Source organism: Blennius ocellaris, assembly GCF_963422515.1.
Source record: "Blennius ocellaris genome assembly, chromosome: 9".
Classification (NCBI taxonomy): domain Eukaryota; kingdom Metazoa; phylum Chordata; class Actinopteri; order Blenniiformes; family Blenniidae; genus Blennius; species Blennius ocellaris.
In genome coordinates, this window is record NC_137658.1 from 25,061,570 (window position 1) to 25,077,896 (window position 16,327).

The 16,327-nt window shown below is 43.4% G+C and overlaps 1 protein-coding gene across 6 annotated transcripts in view; it reads right to left on the reverse strand.

The window, feature by feature from the left end:
* Positions 1-772: 772 nt before the first annotated feature.
* Positions 773-16,327, reverse strand: part of diaph2 (diaphanous-related formin 2) — a 391,722-nt gene continuing 376,167 nt past the window's right edge. For all 6 annotated transcript variants that reach the window (XM_080502643.1, XM_080502646.1, XM_080502644.1 and 3 more), the window contains one exon: positions 773-4,627. In XM_080502643.1, coding sequence (XP_080358769.1) covers positions 4,563-4,627 — 65 coding nt within the window. In that variant the 3' untranslated portion in view covers positions 773-4,562. The remainder of the gene's footprint in view (positions 4,628-16,327) is intronic.

A 16,327-nucleotide genomic window follows, 5' to 3' on the forward strand; every position in this document is an offset into this window, starting at 1 on the left:
ACAGGCTTACTTTCCTGTGTCAGCCCTTATTTTATGATGTCACGCTGCAGCGGGGAAGTGGGACATGGCACATGCAGGGAGAGCACGCCATTGGATTTGAGTTGGTGGTCGGGGATGTAACGCTAAGGGGCGAGGACAGCCACACCTCCACGCCGCTGGGAGGAACAGGAGAGAGCCCGCTCTCCCTGTCAACCGCAACTTCATTTTTCCCAAAATCTCATTTTACTGTTAATTTTAAACTTAATAAGTCTGCAAGCTTGTTTTTGCTCCTGTCTCCAACAGATGAATTTCTACAAAAATGATTCCCTGGTTATCATATTAAATCCTTCAGCGTCACATAATAAACAAATGATTGAATTCCTGTGTGGCTTCCTGCTGTCCTCCAACACAGGAAAAAAATTGTCACAGGGGAGATTTTAAGGCCTGAAAATGATTAAAAATAGCAATTTTTGCAGAAATGTATTTTCTGACTGTGCAGTAATTTCCCTAAGCTGCTGTTGGACATGACAGCATTATCACTTTGCCTTTGACACTGTGCAAGATAAAGCAGTGGGGACACCAAGGTCCAAATATGTTGCTTTTATAGGTAGGAGCTGTCTCATTCATCATGTGCTAACACCAAGAACTCTCTGTAATCCCTGTCCATAAGTCAGCATGGGGCAGGTATCCTCTGCGCTGCCATAAAGTCAAGTAAGGATGTAATTTCAAACTGCAGCATTCCACAAAACAAAAGGTGAAGACTTAAAAAAAAAAAGACACAAAAGAGACAAAGTGTTGTTCAGAAATCCGTTTATATAACAAAGTGGTTATTATTTATTATCATATTCCATTACATACTTTATGGAAGGACAGTGTGCATAACCATTTTGCTTTTTCATGTTTCTAAGGATACAAATAAACTTAAAATGTTACAAATATAAATGTTTCTTAAGACAATAAAACACACTGGATGACAACCAAAGAAGGTAGGCAGGGATATGGCAGCTTACGCGTCAGGTTTGTCAACAGTTTGTTGATTCAGCCGCGATTGGCCCGCGCAGATCAATAGCAAGCGCTAACAAAGTGGGAGAGAACTAGATATGTGGCAGCTGGGAACTATTTGCTAAAAGAAAATACTTTGTAAATAGTTCACTCTGTTAGTGGCAATGTTGTATTTATGAATCCTAAATCTCTCTCTCTCTCTCTCTGCCTGAGCAGAATAGTGTTGTGAGGTAAAGCACACAGTCAGGGGAGTGAGAGTATCACTGCGAACTTTACTTTGAATGGGAGCCAGCAGAAACGGAGGAAGTCTCTCATACCCCTGCCTCCTCGTTCTTACAATCACCACCAGCAACGCCAGCCCAGGTTTGTTAGTTACAAGCAGAAAATATGACAGGAGGATGATGAGCTGTTTATTTCTATATTTTTTTGAAAACACTATAACATGATGGACTGCTTCGGGTTCCTCCAACCTGGAAACTCTCACTACTTTTCTCTACAAAACACACGTAGTTCAGATTATCCTAAAAGATGGAATGGGAGAGAAATACGACAATCACGTACAGGGATGAGGAGGAATGTTGTCATTGTAGAAGTTTCGGTTAAAATTCACGTAATTCTTTTCAGTTTTCAGCCTGTTCAAATCCTACAACTGATTCATTTGGGCCTTTTCAGCTTCATGTCACATGGTTTCAATGCCAAAGTGGCTGTTTTATGGGGAGAATGGTGAACTTCTACAATGGCGACGTTACAAACGTTTATCATCAATGACTCCAAATAAACTCCATCCTCCTCAAGGCGGAGGAGCTTTTTTAGATAAGAAACACCACATTACTATCACATCAAGTTTCCTACTTTGAATGACAGCAGTTCTTAAGTGAAACCATGTTTATCAAACAATGGCTGGGACTAAACTTTTTGAAAAGTTTTTTTTTCTTTTAATCTTTTTACAATCCTTTTTGTAGCTTCACAGAAAAATTTGAGAACTGGGAAAACAAAACAAAACAAAACAAAACCAAAAAAAACTAAACAAAAAACAACAAAGTTGGCACCCATGAAAGAAAACTGCAATTGTTTTAATTAATTAAAAAAATAGCAATAATCAGTTACATTATTTAAAGAAACACACTTTTCCTGGGGAAAACACACCCAATAGCCCAGCAGGTACTGGTGTTTAAACTAAAATAATGACCATGATAATAATAAAAATAGTAAATGTAGTTGTTGTCAGTGTTTGCAACAGTTCTGGTGCGGCAGCAATTAGAAAGAGGAAATCACTGCCTCAGACGGCACATCTCTATCTCTGCTGTGTACCACACGCCCTTAAAAGTCCTATCAGTGCAGAATCCCTTATGCAGAAAAACTCATTCTCTATGCTTCCTCTGTATGACTGCTCCAACCTCACACTCAGAGGAGAATTATTGTCTCCCTAAATATGCCGACTTTTCAGAGCATTGTGGGTGCACCTTGAGTCGAGATGATGTGTAAAATTGCATTTTGAGAAGCATGCAGGCTGGGAGAGGAGGCATCATGAAACAGACTCATCACAAGCAGCACTGGCAGATTGTTTAAATGAAAAATCTCCATCTATTCAGCCCAGGAGTCAAGCACACTGAATCCTATTTTGCCCGGGTTCCTGTTCCGATTACTGAGCCGGCGTGGCGCACACGCAATACACCCAGTCCAAACACAGACGCGCACACACACAAAGCCTGGAGCAGAGTTATGGTGTTAGTAAAGTAACTTGTGTTCCGGTAGAAGGGTCACTTATGCCATTAGCGCCGGGGAATCACAGAGCGTTGGGAGACTCGCTCGCTAAGACAAGCATCATCATGTCGGCTGTGCCCCTCGGTGGAGTTTTCTGGGCGTGCCAAGTCTCCATGTGGATTCAGTGGCTGTTTTTAGTGGCGTCTGCTTACAGTTTAGGGAAAGAGAGGGGACAGAGAGGGGACAGAGCCGCCCTGAGCGTGAATACATGAATAAATAGTTCACGTGAAACCGCAGCGAGGGTGGAGGAACAAAGTCACCAGAAAACACCAAGTTTCAGTTCATTTATGACCAGGTAGAAGCTCGCAACAGGAAACTTTGTCATTTTTAATCAGTTTGTTGTCATAAAGGACATTATGAATGGGACTTTTTGTCCCTAAAGGGCTTTACATTTATAAATAAAAGAAATTCTGGAGTTGACAACATAAATTACACTTGTTAATATCTCAGTTTTAACCACTTCAAATAATTGCTCTGTATTGATTCAATTATATTAATTAAAGACTTATAAAGTAGTGAAACATGTCCCTTTGTTGAGTTTCTGATTTTCTTACAAAGCCCTTTTTTAATAAGCATTTAAGAACCCAAAGGGGAGAATAAAAAAAAAATCAATTGAAAATCTGCTGTGGGAATTCACAATGGAGCAAAATCCTAACCACTGGTCTCCAGGCAGATTAATAACCCAGTGTCTTTTTTTTTTTTTAGTCTGTACATTTTTTTAAAAAGCCACACACAGATTAACATAGAATATTAAGAGAAGTGTAGGACTACCTTTGGATAATCAAACGTCGCCCAGTGAAAAGCCGTGTGACCGCAGCAGAGGTCAGAGACTTCCTGCAGGCTGTTATATGCATTTAAAAATGTGTCAGTCTCTCATGTTAACAGCGAAAGCGACCTTGGGACAGAGATCAGCGCCCTGAGGGTTCAGTTAGATATTACACAACTAAAAATAAAATGCATCTTGTCGAAAAGGGAGATTACGGTTTGGAGATCAGTGAGTCACATGCTCTGACATATTGGCGGAGAGAGGGGCCGGCTCTCGTGACTTTGTAGGATACGCGATGACATGATTCATGGGGGTGGGGGGGCTTCTCTTTAGATTCCGTGCCGCGAACCATCTTGATGTTTTTCTGAAGGAGGGACCGACGGAAACTGCAAAAACAAACGACAACTCCCTCGTATGGTTGGGAGTTGGGCGACTCGTCATCGGCAGGTTGAAGGACAGACCAACGAGTGAACGGAAGGCGAACGACGCTCCGCTCGTCTTTTCAGGCAGAACGTTTTCAATACGCTGTGATGTTTTCTGCCAAAATTGTTTGTGGAATGTGATTATAAAATGATTAACGCAGAAGGCTTGGACTTGTAAAAATTAAAATGGATTTTCAAACAATGATATTTTTCAGTTCAAAGCTTGTGTGTATTTTTTTTTAAGGTTTTTTTTCCCAATCAAACTCGGGAGGGAGGACACAAACATTCAAAGGGATGATAAATTATTGAATAAATATGTAAGGTGAACAGGATGAATTTTTTTCAGGTGGGTTCTTCACTTCTCTGTACCTTCTCTTTGTATACTTGGTGCTGCGGGTGTGTGTGTGTGTGTGTGTGTGTGTGTGTGTGTGTGTGTGTGTGTGTGTGTGTGTGTGTGTGTGTGTGTGTGTGTGTGTGTGTGTGTGTGTGTGTGTGTGTGTGTGTGTGAGAGTCCTTTGAGTGTGTGTGCACCACAGTGACGAGTGGTTGCTCCCTCCTTCAGATGTCCTCCTGGTCTCCTCGCAGGCCTCTTTGGCACTTATCTAGCGTCCGGTGGTAGGCGCGGCTGATCATCGAGCTTGATGATTTGCGTTGTGGCGTGAACGAGACCTTTCCAGGACTGCGCGCCGGTTGTCTGTTGAGGAGGGGGAGAGGAAAGAAAATAAATAAAAGGAAGAAACAACAAAGAATCAGACACACAGCATGGAGACTGAGAAAGAACAAGGCCAAAAAAAAAGTGTTGTTACATTGATCCATACAGGCGCAGGAGCTCAACTAAATGAAAGCCTGTATAGGGAGACTAAAGGAGACGGAGGAAAGACACAGAGGGGAGAGGGAAAAACAACATGAAGCAAATCCAGGCTGATTGAGAGCAGAGCAGCAGGGGAGGATGGAGAAACAGAAGAAGATACTGGAGTGGAGGTGCTTGTGTCTAGTGCCATAGTAACTCCATTCAGCTCCTGATCCAGGCCTCTACTCAAGAGGCTCTTCACCGTTCTTACATCAGATGCAGCATATGCACAGTAGACAAGGTAAATGCACACATCCAGGGGCACAAACAAACTGCAAGGAACACAAACAGCGGCTGATGAGAAATATAACTGATACAGAATAATGAATAAGCTGCTACGTTAGCCTACTACTAATAATACCCCCCTGGAAAAACTCAAGATTTAACAATTATGATCTTAAGAACGGCCAATGATGGCCAGTCTCCTCAGTCCTGAAATGATGTGTTGGACATGAGAGATACAAAATGGATTTGGTACCATAATAACCTTCAAATTAAAACTTTTTCTTTGGCGTGGCACAGAGTATTCTTGTTGGAAATGTCTATATTTTCACAATTATTAGCCAAAATCACTACAATGTCAACATAGGCCAATTTTATTGAAACCGTCTGGTGCAAAATTCAACGAACTGTCAAAAAAGCTTTTCCTACAACTGTTTCATTATGCATGGTTTACAATCCCACCCTGACAGCACGGCTTTGCTCCTTTGCATTTTCACAATGAGGAAGCTATTTGTCATATTTGATATCTCCGTTCGGGCCTCAGTGTTGTCGTCTACTTGACTCATAGGGAATGTGTTCCAAAATAAAAAAATTTGCAATGTTTTACCATTTGCTTGGGGGTTTGTCGGTCGGGATTGGTGGTCTTGTGGGTCAGTTTTGGTTCAGTGGGTTTATGTTTGACACCCTGGTTATAAATGGTCAATCGTGATCATTAGGAACAGTTCAGCACTTTATCTGCAAACTAGCTGTGTGGTTTCAATAAGATAGTTAGGTAGATGTAACTCTTTTAAGAGCCTGAAGTCATCTTAATGCAGTGCAACGATCAAAGCTGAGCAGTTTCAAGGAAGAGAACTTATTTCAAAGCGACAGTCTTCATGACTGATGACGACGCAGAAGCAATCCAGCAGAGCAGGGTGATACATTAAACTTCCGTTCTGAAATGAAAAGCTCCCTTTCCGTATTAAAAGTTCCAAATCAAATCAGAATTCTCAACGTCGTCCAACAAAATAATGTGATACTTGACGTTTAATATTGTTTATGATCAGCTGCCTCTTTTGTTAAAAGCCTTCTACTGTGAACCAGCAGGGTGCTTTCATTGTTAGATAACAATAACAAGAAATTATGGCTTGTTTGCTGATATAGTGGAGCCTCAAGGCAATGATAAATGCATCAGCCGTTGCACAGCTCCAGAGACTTTGAACAAACCAGCATGATCTCGATGATCCTGGGTGCTCATGGCACAGATTTGGCAAGGCCAAAGGAAAGCTTCATATGGACCATCAACAGAATTAAAAACAAACACTACATTTGAATGTCAAATAGCTATCGAGTGGCAGACCATCTTTTATTCTCCACCTTTAAGTTCTTTCTTGCCAGTTCAACGACAGAGTCATGCAAACAATAACGCCTATCCCATCCAACCACTTCTGCCAAGGCTTGCCCATTGTGTGGGCCCGGGCAGCCGGGAGGCAGGTGGGGCCGGACAGAACCAGGAAGCACGGCCATGGAGTTTGACTGCAGGCACACCCACACAGGACTTCCTGGTATTTTCAAGCGTGCCGCCACCAGCGTGCCCATTATTCAGTGCCAGCTGTAGGGTGCCAGGTGTCTCAGGCTGGGCGTTGTTTAATGGCACACACTCCATCCATCATGTCAGGTAATGAGCTGAGAGTGACTATGATGGCTGGGAACACATACACAAACATGTGCACACATAAGATAGTCGCAGACTCACACATTCACAGTGGAGAACAGAGAAGCGCTCCTTCAGATTGGACACAAAGCGTCATGCAGATGGTGCACAGGAGGAGAGAGGAAGTGAGGGAAAGCAGGAACAGAAGGACCAAAAGGAAGACAGATCGAGATGTTTAAGAAGAATCGATGAAGGTTCTGTAGTCTCTGCTTCTTTAAGTTTAACATATGTTCATATACGGTAGGCCGGCGTTAGAGCTAACATGTTCTGGCAGCGTGTCCAGACACATCATAACTACTTATCCAAGCACTCATTTCTCTGTCCACAGGTCCTGTTTCACTCTGAGAGCACGACTCACACAACCTCCAGTCCTTTTCAAAAACAAGCACAGTGGACATCATGTGCAGAGAGAAATGGGGGCAGTTTAAAAGGAAAATAAATAAATAAATAAAAGCAGCTCATCCACAGTCAGTCCCTGCCAATCATTTGCAAGCTCAATTGCTGTAACCTGATTTCTGCAGAAGCAGTGGCCTTTAACCCTCGGTTTCTAAGAGGAGCATGAAAAACAGGGCAGGGACAGTACAAGCACTGTCTGTAATGGCCAGCCGTCTTGAGATACGTCTAGTACTATAACTAGCATGGAAAAATAGATGGAGAAAAGGATCAACGGAGACTGACAGGAGCGTAGGTGAACCAGGAGTCAAGTTAGGAACAAAACATAAAACTAGAACAGTCAAACAAAATCAGAACAGCTGTGGACTTGAATTCAGAATGCGCAACACGTAATCACAACATCATGAGTGACATACATGATACTCACTGTCAAACACCATCGTTAATGAGTATAAAGGAGCCTGAGTGCTTTGATTTGAGTGTTTCCTGTTCAGAAAGTCGCACCTGCTCACACCCAGGACATCAGTCCAACCAATACTTAACCTGGGTATTGATTCAAAGCATGTGTATGTTGATACTAATATGAGACCTGTGCACTTAACAAGCACACACTGTTGTTGGCTTTGTTATTTGAAGAGGCAGGCCTTTTGTATGCTGTGTAAACTGAAAACAATGACCACTTGTTGAAGCCCTACAGGAACACTGCCATATAGCAGGCAGCTTTTTGTGGAATAACAAATGAAAAGTGCCCTTTTGGGAGTATTTGTGTCTCGCCTTACTGCCTGAATATATTGGAAAGCTTTTGCTGAAGACTTTGCAAGGAGGCAGAAAAACTTCCAGCAAAATACATCTCCCATCAGAGGAACCTTGAATGGAGAGCTATTGGCTTCTCATAAAGACTTTTCTGTTCCTGTCTTCAGGTGCATAAAAGCCCATCTTTTCCCACCCCGCATCAATCTATCACAACAATTGAACAAACAGCCGGCATTTCTACTGGGAGAGAAACATTACTACTAGCCTCCGCTGAATTGGAAGCTTCTAGCACACACACATACACGTGTACAGACGGAGAAGCAAAGTGAGACTGGGGAAAAAGAAACGATCCACACAAAAGGAACACTCCACGTTTTTGGTTTTGTGTGTGTGTGGAGGGGTGGGGGGGGGGGGGGGGGGGTGGGTGGGTTAACTGATTGAGACTCTTTCTACTTGCATTGGTTTTGATGGCTTCTTTACCTGCTTTTCCCAAAGGCGACATCTTTCCGAGTTACAGTAGAAGTGACACAGAGCAGCACGAGAGCGGGAGAAGAAATTGACAAAAGAAGAGCAGGTATTCCATGTTACAGCAGGGAGATGTCGGCATACCAGAACTTAATTAAATGCTGGCTGGCAGTGTTTCACAAAATGTTACTAAATGCACTGAGGATTTCGGTTCGGGTGGGCAGATGGAAGGAGAAGTCACCGACACACACGCACAAATGCACACTCTTTCTCATTTACACACAGAGAAATACATTGTTTCCTAAGTGGTAAAGCGTTTCATGGAGAAATGGCTCAGCACATTGCTTTGAAGAAATCACACACACACACACACACACACACACACACACACACACACACACACACACACACACACACACACACACACACACACACACACACACACACACACACACACACACACACACACACACACACACACACACACACACACACACACACACACACACACACACACACACACACACAGCTCCTCTTTTTCCAACACACAGAGGCAAATCCTTGCGTGCATATCATGATGATCCCTGCCACAAGGGAGAGACTCTGAATAAGACAAGGGTAATAGGAGGAGGAGAGGACGCCAAGATTACTAAACAGCTAAAGCCGAGACCTTAAGCCGGTGCAGTCGACTCCAACCTCATTCTGACTGTTTGCAGGGCCTCCTGTGAGATGTCAGTTTTATGTTGCTATATATGTTAGAAAAGTCCTTGAGAGATTACACATCATAATGACTTGTATGTTACTGTCATCTCTGGCTAATTGCAGGGAATTAGATCATGATAGGATGTTATAATGTGCCAAAAAAAAGAACGTCAGTCATTTATCAAGTGCTTTCAGCATGGGACACTTTACCTCTCATTGGGCAGTATTAGGAGGAAGTATTCGAGAGAGGTTATGTTTTGCTGGTTAAAATTCACCGCAGTAGTATTTGACTTTGGTGCAATGTTTAAAAATGGCCCCTGTATTCATCAAGGTCACAATAACAAGGTCAAGACGCGTGGAAATAGCTTCAGAAGGCAACCAGGATGCATCACAAGGCAGCCTTTGTGGGAAATCTTTGTAAATGTGGCATTGGCTGTCTATTGTAATGAGTGAGTGTGCAATGACATGATGTGTCTCACATGCCTTTGTTTGAGCCTAAACTGTGAAGAGAGGAGCGACACTGTCTCCGCAATTCATAGTTTGATGAGTAAAAACATAATGGAGGTGATTAAATCTCTGCACGCTGCACATCAACATGTTATGTTTGCGTCTCCATCGACTGGAAAAGCATTTTGCAGCACAAGAAGCAGGAACTGCTGCAACCTCCTATCACCCCTTTTCATCTCCCCCACCTCGCTGCACCCTCCTCCCCCGTCCTCCCCCTCAACAAGCCTCCGAGCTACAGAGTAATGGAACTCCCTACACAGAAACCAGATAGGGCGTATAAATGGGATGCAGAGGGAGAGAAGCTATTTCTTCCCGCTCAAAGTTATGGGCTGGGTATCGCAAAACTACAGTCGCGGCAAACACAGCCCCTCTTTCAGTGGTAAGAGTAATCACCCCAAACAAGGAGCTGTGGAGGAAAACATCGTGCGGCTGAGGAAAAGGTGAGAACAATTGAGGGGAGGTGAAAAAAAAAATGGCGGTGGGTCAGAGAAAGAAAGTGTCAGTGAGCTGTTTTATTTATGTGATGTTACAAGTCATTCACAGATTCAGTCTGAGCAGCTGAAATACACACAAACCAATTCACACTTGAAGATTAAACAATGGAAAACTCTTGATTTTACATTGTCTTGCTTTTTTTGTTAAATAGAACAATATCTATTTTCCCCCCCAAAAAACCTGAGTGATTTGAAGCGGTATGCGTTGGAATTGTCTTTTCTACGGTTGCAGTTGCAATAAAAAATCAGTCTTCATCGTAGACTGAAGTCAGCAAAGGTCAAAGTGCCTCTGGTAACCACTGAAAACAAATTGTGAGGTGTTGAGTTTCTCAAAGCACTGAAAGTGAAAAAAAGAAAGAAGAAAAAACTACACAAAAAACGCTTTTGCTTGTATTTCAAAATACATTTGGCAATTGACACTTCAGTAAAATTATAAAACCCTGGCGTTGTCATCAATGTGAGTGCCTCTTAATTTCAATCATAGGTAGAGAGTGCTAAAATGTCAACGACTGTCACAGTGATGGATGGAATCAGTTTCCATATCATTTATCACCGATGTGCATTCATTTATGAAACTCTTCTAATTTGTATTTAAAAATTCCACCAAAATGTTTCCTTCAATAATAAACATGTTAAGTGGATGAGAGCATGTGTGTGTCCTTACAGTCAAAACACAGCATGTTCTCCCTGACTCTCCTCACATTAAACAATACTGTCATGCTTAAATGTGCTTAGAGTCAAACTTGAGTGTGAAGAACCTCAAAACCAGAGATATTTCGAAAGGGAGCCTCACATAAATATGAGGGGGGGCTATACAAATGTCAGGGGATCTGAGAGTGAGGGGGCTGCAATCCGGTGCTCGATGTGTTTTGGTGTGTTTTCTCAGCATGCCATAGCAGGCAGAGGCGATCACAATGGCATGACAGAGGGAAATGCCTGAGACAGGCCTGGATAAACACGCTGAGGCAAGATACTGAAATTCACCCACTTTCTGTTTCTCCCTGCCTTGTACTCATGTACACACACACACACACACACACACACACACACACGCACGCACACGCACACACACACACACACACACAGTCGTTCTCTCTGTTTCGCATTTTCAATTTCCTTCTCTTGCTCCGTCCTGCTTTTCTCTTTCTAATCCCCCTCCGACTACAGAATTTACCTCCGATGTTTGCCACAAAGAGCGAGCCACTAAACGGCCCCGGAAGCAGAAGAAACAGTCCAAACTTCAATTTGAAGAGGACTCTACATCTCACAGAGTTCTGATTTGGCTTGCAAATATATACAAGTGCACATTCCTGCTCAACAGTTTGTATACAGTTTTCAGAGGAAAAGTGAGTTTAACTGACAGCCTGTTGAGATAAATGGTAACGAGGAGAGCATCTCAGAGAGCAGGGCGGTCATAACACATGCAATTGGTTTTGACAGCACTGGGATGTGGTTAATCTCTCCATTCCTCTATCACCACTCTATCTCTGCGGGCACTGTGATGTGCATGCCTGGCAGTACTGACTGGTGACCGACCCAGATAGTGAAAAGAGCCTTTATTTCCCTTGGTGGCCTCTCAAAGTTATGCCTACCTGGACTCCACTAAAAAGCCAGACTTTGTCTGAGCTGTGCACCTTTAAGGCCCAGAGTTTGGCCCTAAGGTAATTCAAGGATTCAAGGATTCAAGGATTCTTTATTGTCATATCAAAGAATGATACGAAATTTGGACTCAGGTCCCGGTGAGCCAGTAATAAAATATATAGTAATAAAATATATAGAGCGTAAAATATATACAAATATACAAGAGCAGAATGTAAGTGTGAAGTGTTTGTAGTGCAGGAAGATGGGAGTCTACGGAACATGGCTCGAGTTCACAAGTCTCACAGCTTCGGGGAAGAAGCTGTTCCTGAGCCTGGTGGTTTTGCTCCTAATGCTCCTCAGCCGCTTTCCTGAGGGGAGGGGCTGAAACAGTCCATGTGCTGGGTGGGTGGAGTCCTTCATGATGCGGAGAGCCCTCCCCCTGCATCGTGCTGTGTAGAGGTCTGAGGTGGTGGGGAGGCCGCTCCCGACAGTCCTCTGAGCGGCCTTTACCACCCTCTGCAGAGCCTTCCTCTCAGCGGCGGTGCATCCGCCATGCCACACAGTGATGCAGCTGCAGAGGACGCTCTCCACCGCACAGTGGTAGAAGCTCCTCAGGACGGAGCTTCCCAGACCTGCTTTCCGCAACTTCCTGAGGAAGTAGAGGCGTTGGTGGGCCTTCTTGACCAGACGGGAAGTGTTGGCGCTCCAGGTGAGGTCCTTGGACAAGTGTACCCCCAGGTACTTGTAGCTGGAAACCACTTCCACAGCTGCTCCTCCGATGTGCAGGGGAGCGGGGGGGCACCTGACCCTCCTGAAGTCCACCACCATCTCCTTGGTCTTTTCCCCGTTGATGCAGAGGTTGTTTCCAATGCCTTTATAGTCAGATGTGCTTTGATTGTTTACACTTATATATACTATATGAATGCTGGCAGAAACAGTAGAAAATACAATGTCTTGCAGAGTATATTTGTGTAGTTTCTTGAAACTTTTCGATAGTTTCTTGATATGCAAGGATATCCCATTCCCCTCAGGTTTTTTTTCCATTACTAATTATGCTAATTCTTCATGTTATTGTCCTTCAACTGGCTTCATGAACTCCTACAGATTATCTGTGTGTTTTCAAATAGTGGAAATGAGGGCTGGCTGATTTGGCCTCTCAAAAAGAAATCTATGATTTAAAAAAAAAAAAAAAAAAAAAGAGTTTCAATTCGATTTTTTTGTCAATGCACTCACAAATGACTGCAGAATGTAAAAATATTGTCAAAAGTGCAACTTTATTGCTGTAATTGTCCTCAGAGTCAAAATGCATTGAACAATCCAGTCTTTTCTCTAAGCTCTAATGTTCTTAGAGTGTACTATATTCTCGGCCGTCTTTTTCGAAGATTGACCATCAAAATGACGTCTGGAGGCTCGCTGCCTTAAACTGTGCAGTGAAATGGAGCTGCCGCTACTTAAACTGGCTTTAGCAGCAAAAATACTTCCTGTGTCCAGTCTGTTGCACCGAACCGATTAAAAAAAAGATTCAAGCTTTAACCCAGGTTTAAACAAAAGGGCAACAACGGAAATCCACAAGGCTTAGACCAGAATGCGAAAAATGCCAAAAAAAAAAACTGGGAGAAGAAAAAAACCTTGAATTTGCACAATTAAAAATAGATTTTAGCAACAAATTTGATAAATCGATGAAATCGATTTTTTGCCCAGCCCTAGTGGCAATAAATTATATTCTACTTCTGATTTGAATGAGATGCAAGGTCATGTATTGTTTCAGCACTGCGGTGCGACAGCCTGTGCAAGTTTGTATATGTATGTTTGAATTCAAACTGCTACTTTTCTGACTGTGTGGTGAATGTTTGACACGTCTCTGTGACGAAACAGCAAGAGAGACGAACAAAAGGTTTTTGTGCACGTAAAAGCTGCATGCGCTACATGCAGTTACGGCTCTGCGTGACAATGTGTGTGGTAATCGCCAAACAAATCCATGGTTGTGCTTGAAGGTTGGCTAACATTTGTTAGTTTGTGATCGAAAAACAACAAGCCTGACAAACTTGGGGTGGCGTGGATTCAACATCGGGCCCCTCAGGTTCTCAAATTTCCCTAAAATATCTCGGCTGGACTTGATTCCTCAGTCACGGAACAATGCCTCTCAGCATTCTGGGATGCAGCAGAGGCGCACACAGCCCAAATGAACAGTTATATGAAAACACTTTTGCGATCGATCAGTGCCTGAGGCAACTCTCCCATTCATGATTGTCCTCTCAGCAGTCAAGTTTCAGGAGGCAGGCTTCAATGCAAGTATAAACCATGAAAGAAAACAAATATCCCTGAGAGCAAAACTCTGACACCGCTAAGTGCTGCACACCTGCTTGCAACAGTTTGAATTTATTGTAAACTTTGACATCATCTCTTTACTTTGGCGAGGATGTGGGACACCTTGTGGGTACAGGGAGAGAGGGGCTTTAGAATGAACTTACACCACACACTTGAAAACAATTATTTCACATTCAGTGATTACATCTTTTTTTTCTTTTGTAATGAATCAATTATTTTCTTAAAAGTCTTTCTTTTTTTTCAGAGCTGAATCTCATATAAAAAATAATCCAAGTCCGAAAATGTCATTATCAGAATAGTTCCATATCATCACTGACTAATTATTTGAATCCTTGTTGCAGGTCTAATTAAGTCCTTAATTTACTCGAGTAGAATTTCTGCATGAGGGGCTCCTCGCAGTGTCAAAACATGCACACTCGACAGAAGCCTCTGATTTGGTGATTCACCAGCAGTCCAAGAATATGGCCACAAGGCATGCAGGAGCCATGGAGAGCACAGATGGGGCCTGTAGCAGAGGCCTGGGTTTCGTAGGCGGGAGCCAGGAGACAGAGTAATCCATCAGGCCAAGGCACTCCGGGGCCTAGGGGGGGGGCCAGTCAGTGATCCTATAAGACTGATTGGGCCTCTGCGGGAGGCCAAACCCCCCGACTGCACGGACATCAGTGCCTGGCTTGCTCCACTGAGGCTTGATCTGAGTTGGCCGGGGCCGAGGCAGTGACCTGCTTCCATTTGGACTCTGCGCAGGCAACTATGTAGATCAAAAATAACAATCTATTCTGAACATGCTGGATACACTTTGTGAAAAGAGACTTTCTATACTTCAATATTTTACATCTCAACTAAAACATATTTCCCAGACAACAATGAAAATACATAAGCGACCTCCCATGAACAATTAATGTCACCTCTTCAAGTATTATATTTAATGCTTTGAAACTGACACAGCTGTTTGACTCCAATTACGTGATACTGTATGTGATACACTATGAAACTTCAGATGAAGTGATAAGAATGTAATTACTTTATCCGACGGCCCTCTGAGCAGACGAGGTCAGAGCCAGCGTCAGCCAGACGAGCAGCTGGAACCGGCGGCAGCCAAGGCGAGCCGCATGATTGACAGGTGAATGAGTAGACAGAGAGATAGTTAGACAAATGGAAGCTAAGATATAGTTTGACAGACAGATGGGAGCGTAAATGGATGGTTTGGCAGCATGATAAGGTAAATAGGCTGATGGATCACAAAACAAATGTGGGAGGAGGAAGGAAGAAAATAAAAGAGAGGAGAAGAAGAGAACACCCGCCTGCAGACAACAAAAGATAGGAAGCCAGATAGGCTGATAAACACAGATGGATTGTGTTGATACACACAAGGTGGAGCAAGATCAATAGATTGTTTATTCTATTTGCCTGGCAAACTGGAGATTTGATGTGGCTGGTATCAAGGCGATCTGTTTCTGACGACACCAGGCGTGACTGCTACAGATGGCGAGATAGTGACACATCTCAATCTTTGGCTAACCTCGCTGCGGTCGATCTTCTGCACTGCTAAAACCACCTCCAGTAGAGCCATCGCTTCCCTCATGTAGCATTCCCTGTGAAACTCTCTCCCAGCAGGAGATTTGATGTTAGCACAAGCAGCTACACCAGGGAGCGCAGGCAACAAGAAGCAAACGGCTACGTAGAGGTAGTTTTGGAGCATACCAGGACTTTGTGTCTCAAAATGGAGAGAGGAGAGAATTCCCTCCTTCGACTTGGTTTTGAACAAAAACAAAATGGATGCCCTGACAACCCGACGCCTCATTACTGCTGCTTACGTTTATCATGTCAAAATGGAAGACAAGGGTATGCGAAGTTTAGAGGCAAGGGCTCTCCTAGTTAGAAAGGTGGCTTCTTTCTGTGGCTGCTTGAGGGACATGGGGGTGCACAGCAACAGCATTGATGAGTGTTGCAGGGCTTATAATAGACAGGAAAGGCCTAGAAAGCATGCCCTTTAGAGGTGCAGCATCTCTCACTGCCTGACAGCTTACAGGGTCTAGGCTTCACAATGACACCTTCACAGTGCACTCAAGATGACACACAAACACATACTCACAGGTGCATAATTCTCACACAAAGTCTCAGAAACACAAATAAGTTTGGCAGCACGCGGGCGCACGCACGCGCACACACACGCGCAAATCCATTTTCGATCTTGAGATGATACCTGACAAGTGGAATCTCAGCATCATGCTGACAGTATTAATGCTCATAAAACAAGCCAGGCTATAAAAACATCCTGAACTCACTCCAAGAAGGGGCTTATGGAAACAAACATCTGTTTGTGCCATGTTAAGGAAGCAGTACAACTCCCTCGCAGTAAACAAAAAAACAAAACAACAAATCTAGCTAAAGCTCTATCTCTAGGAA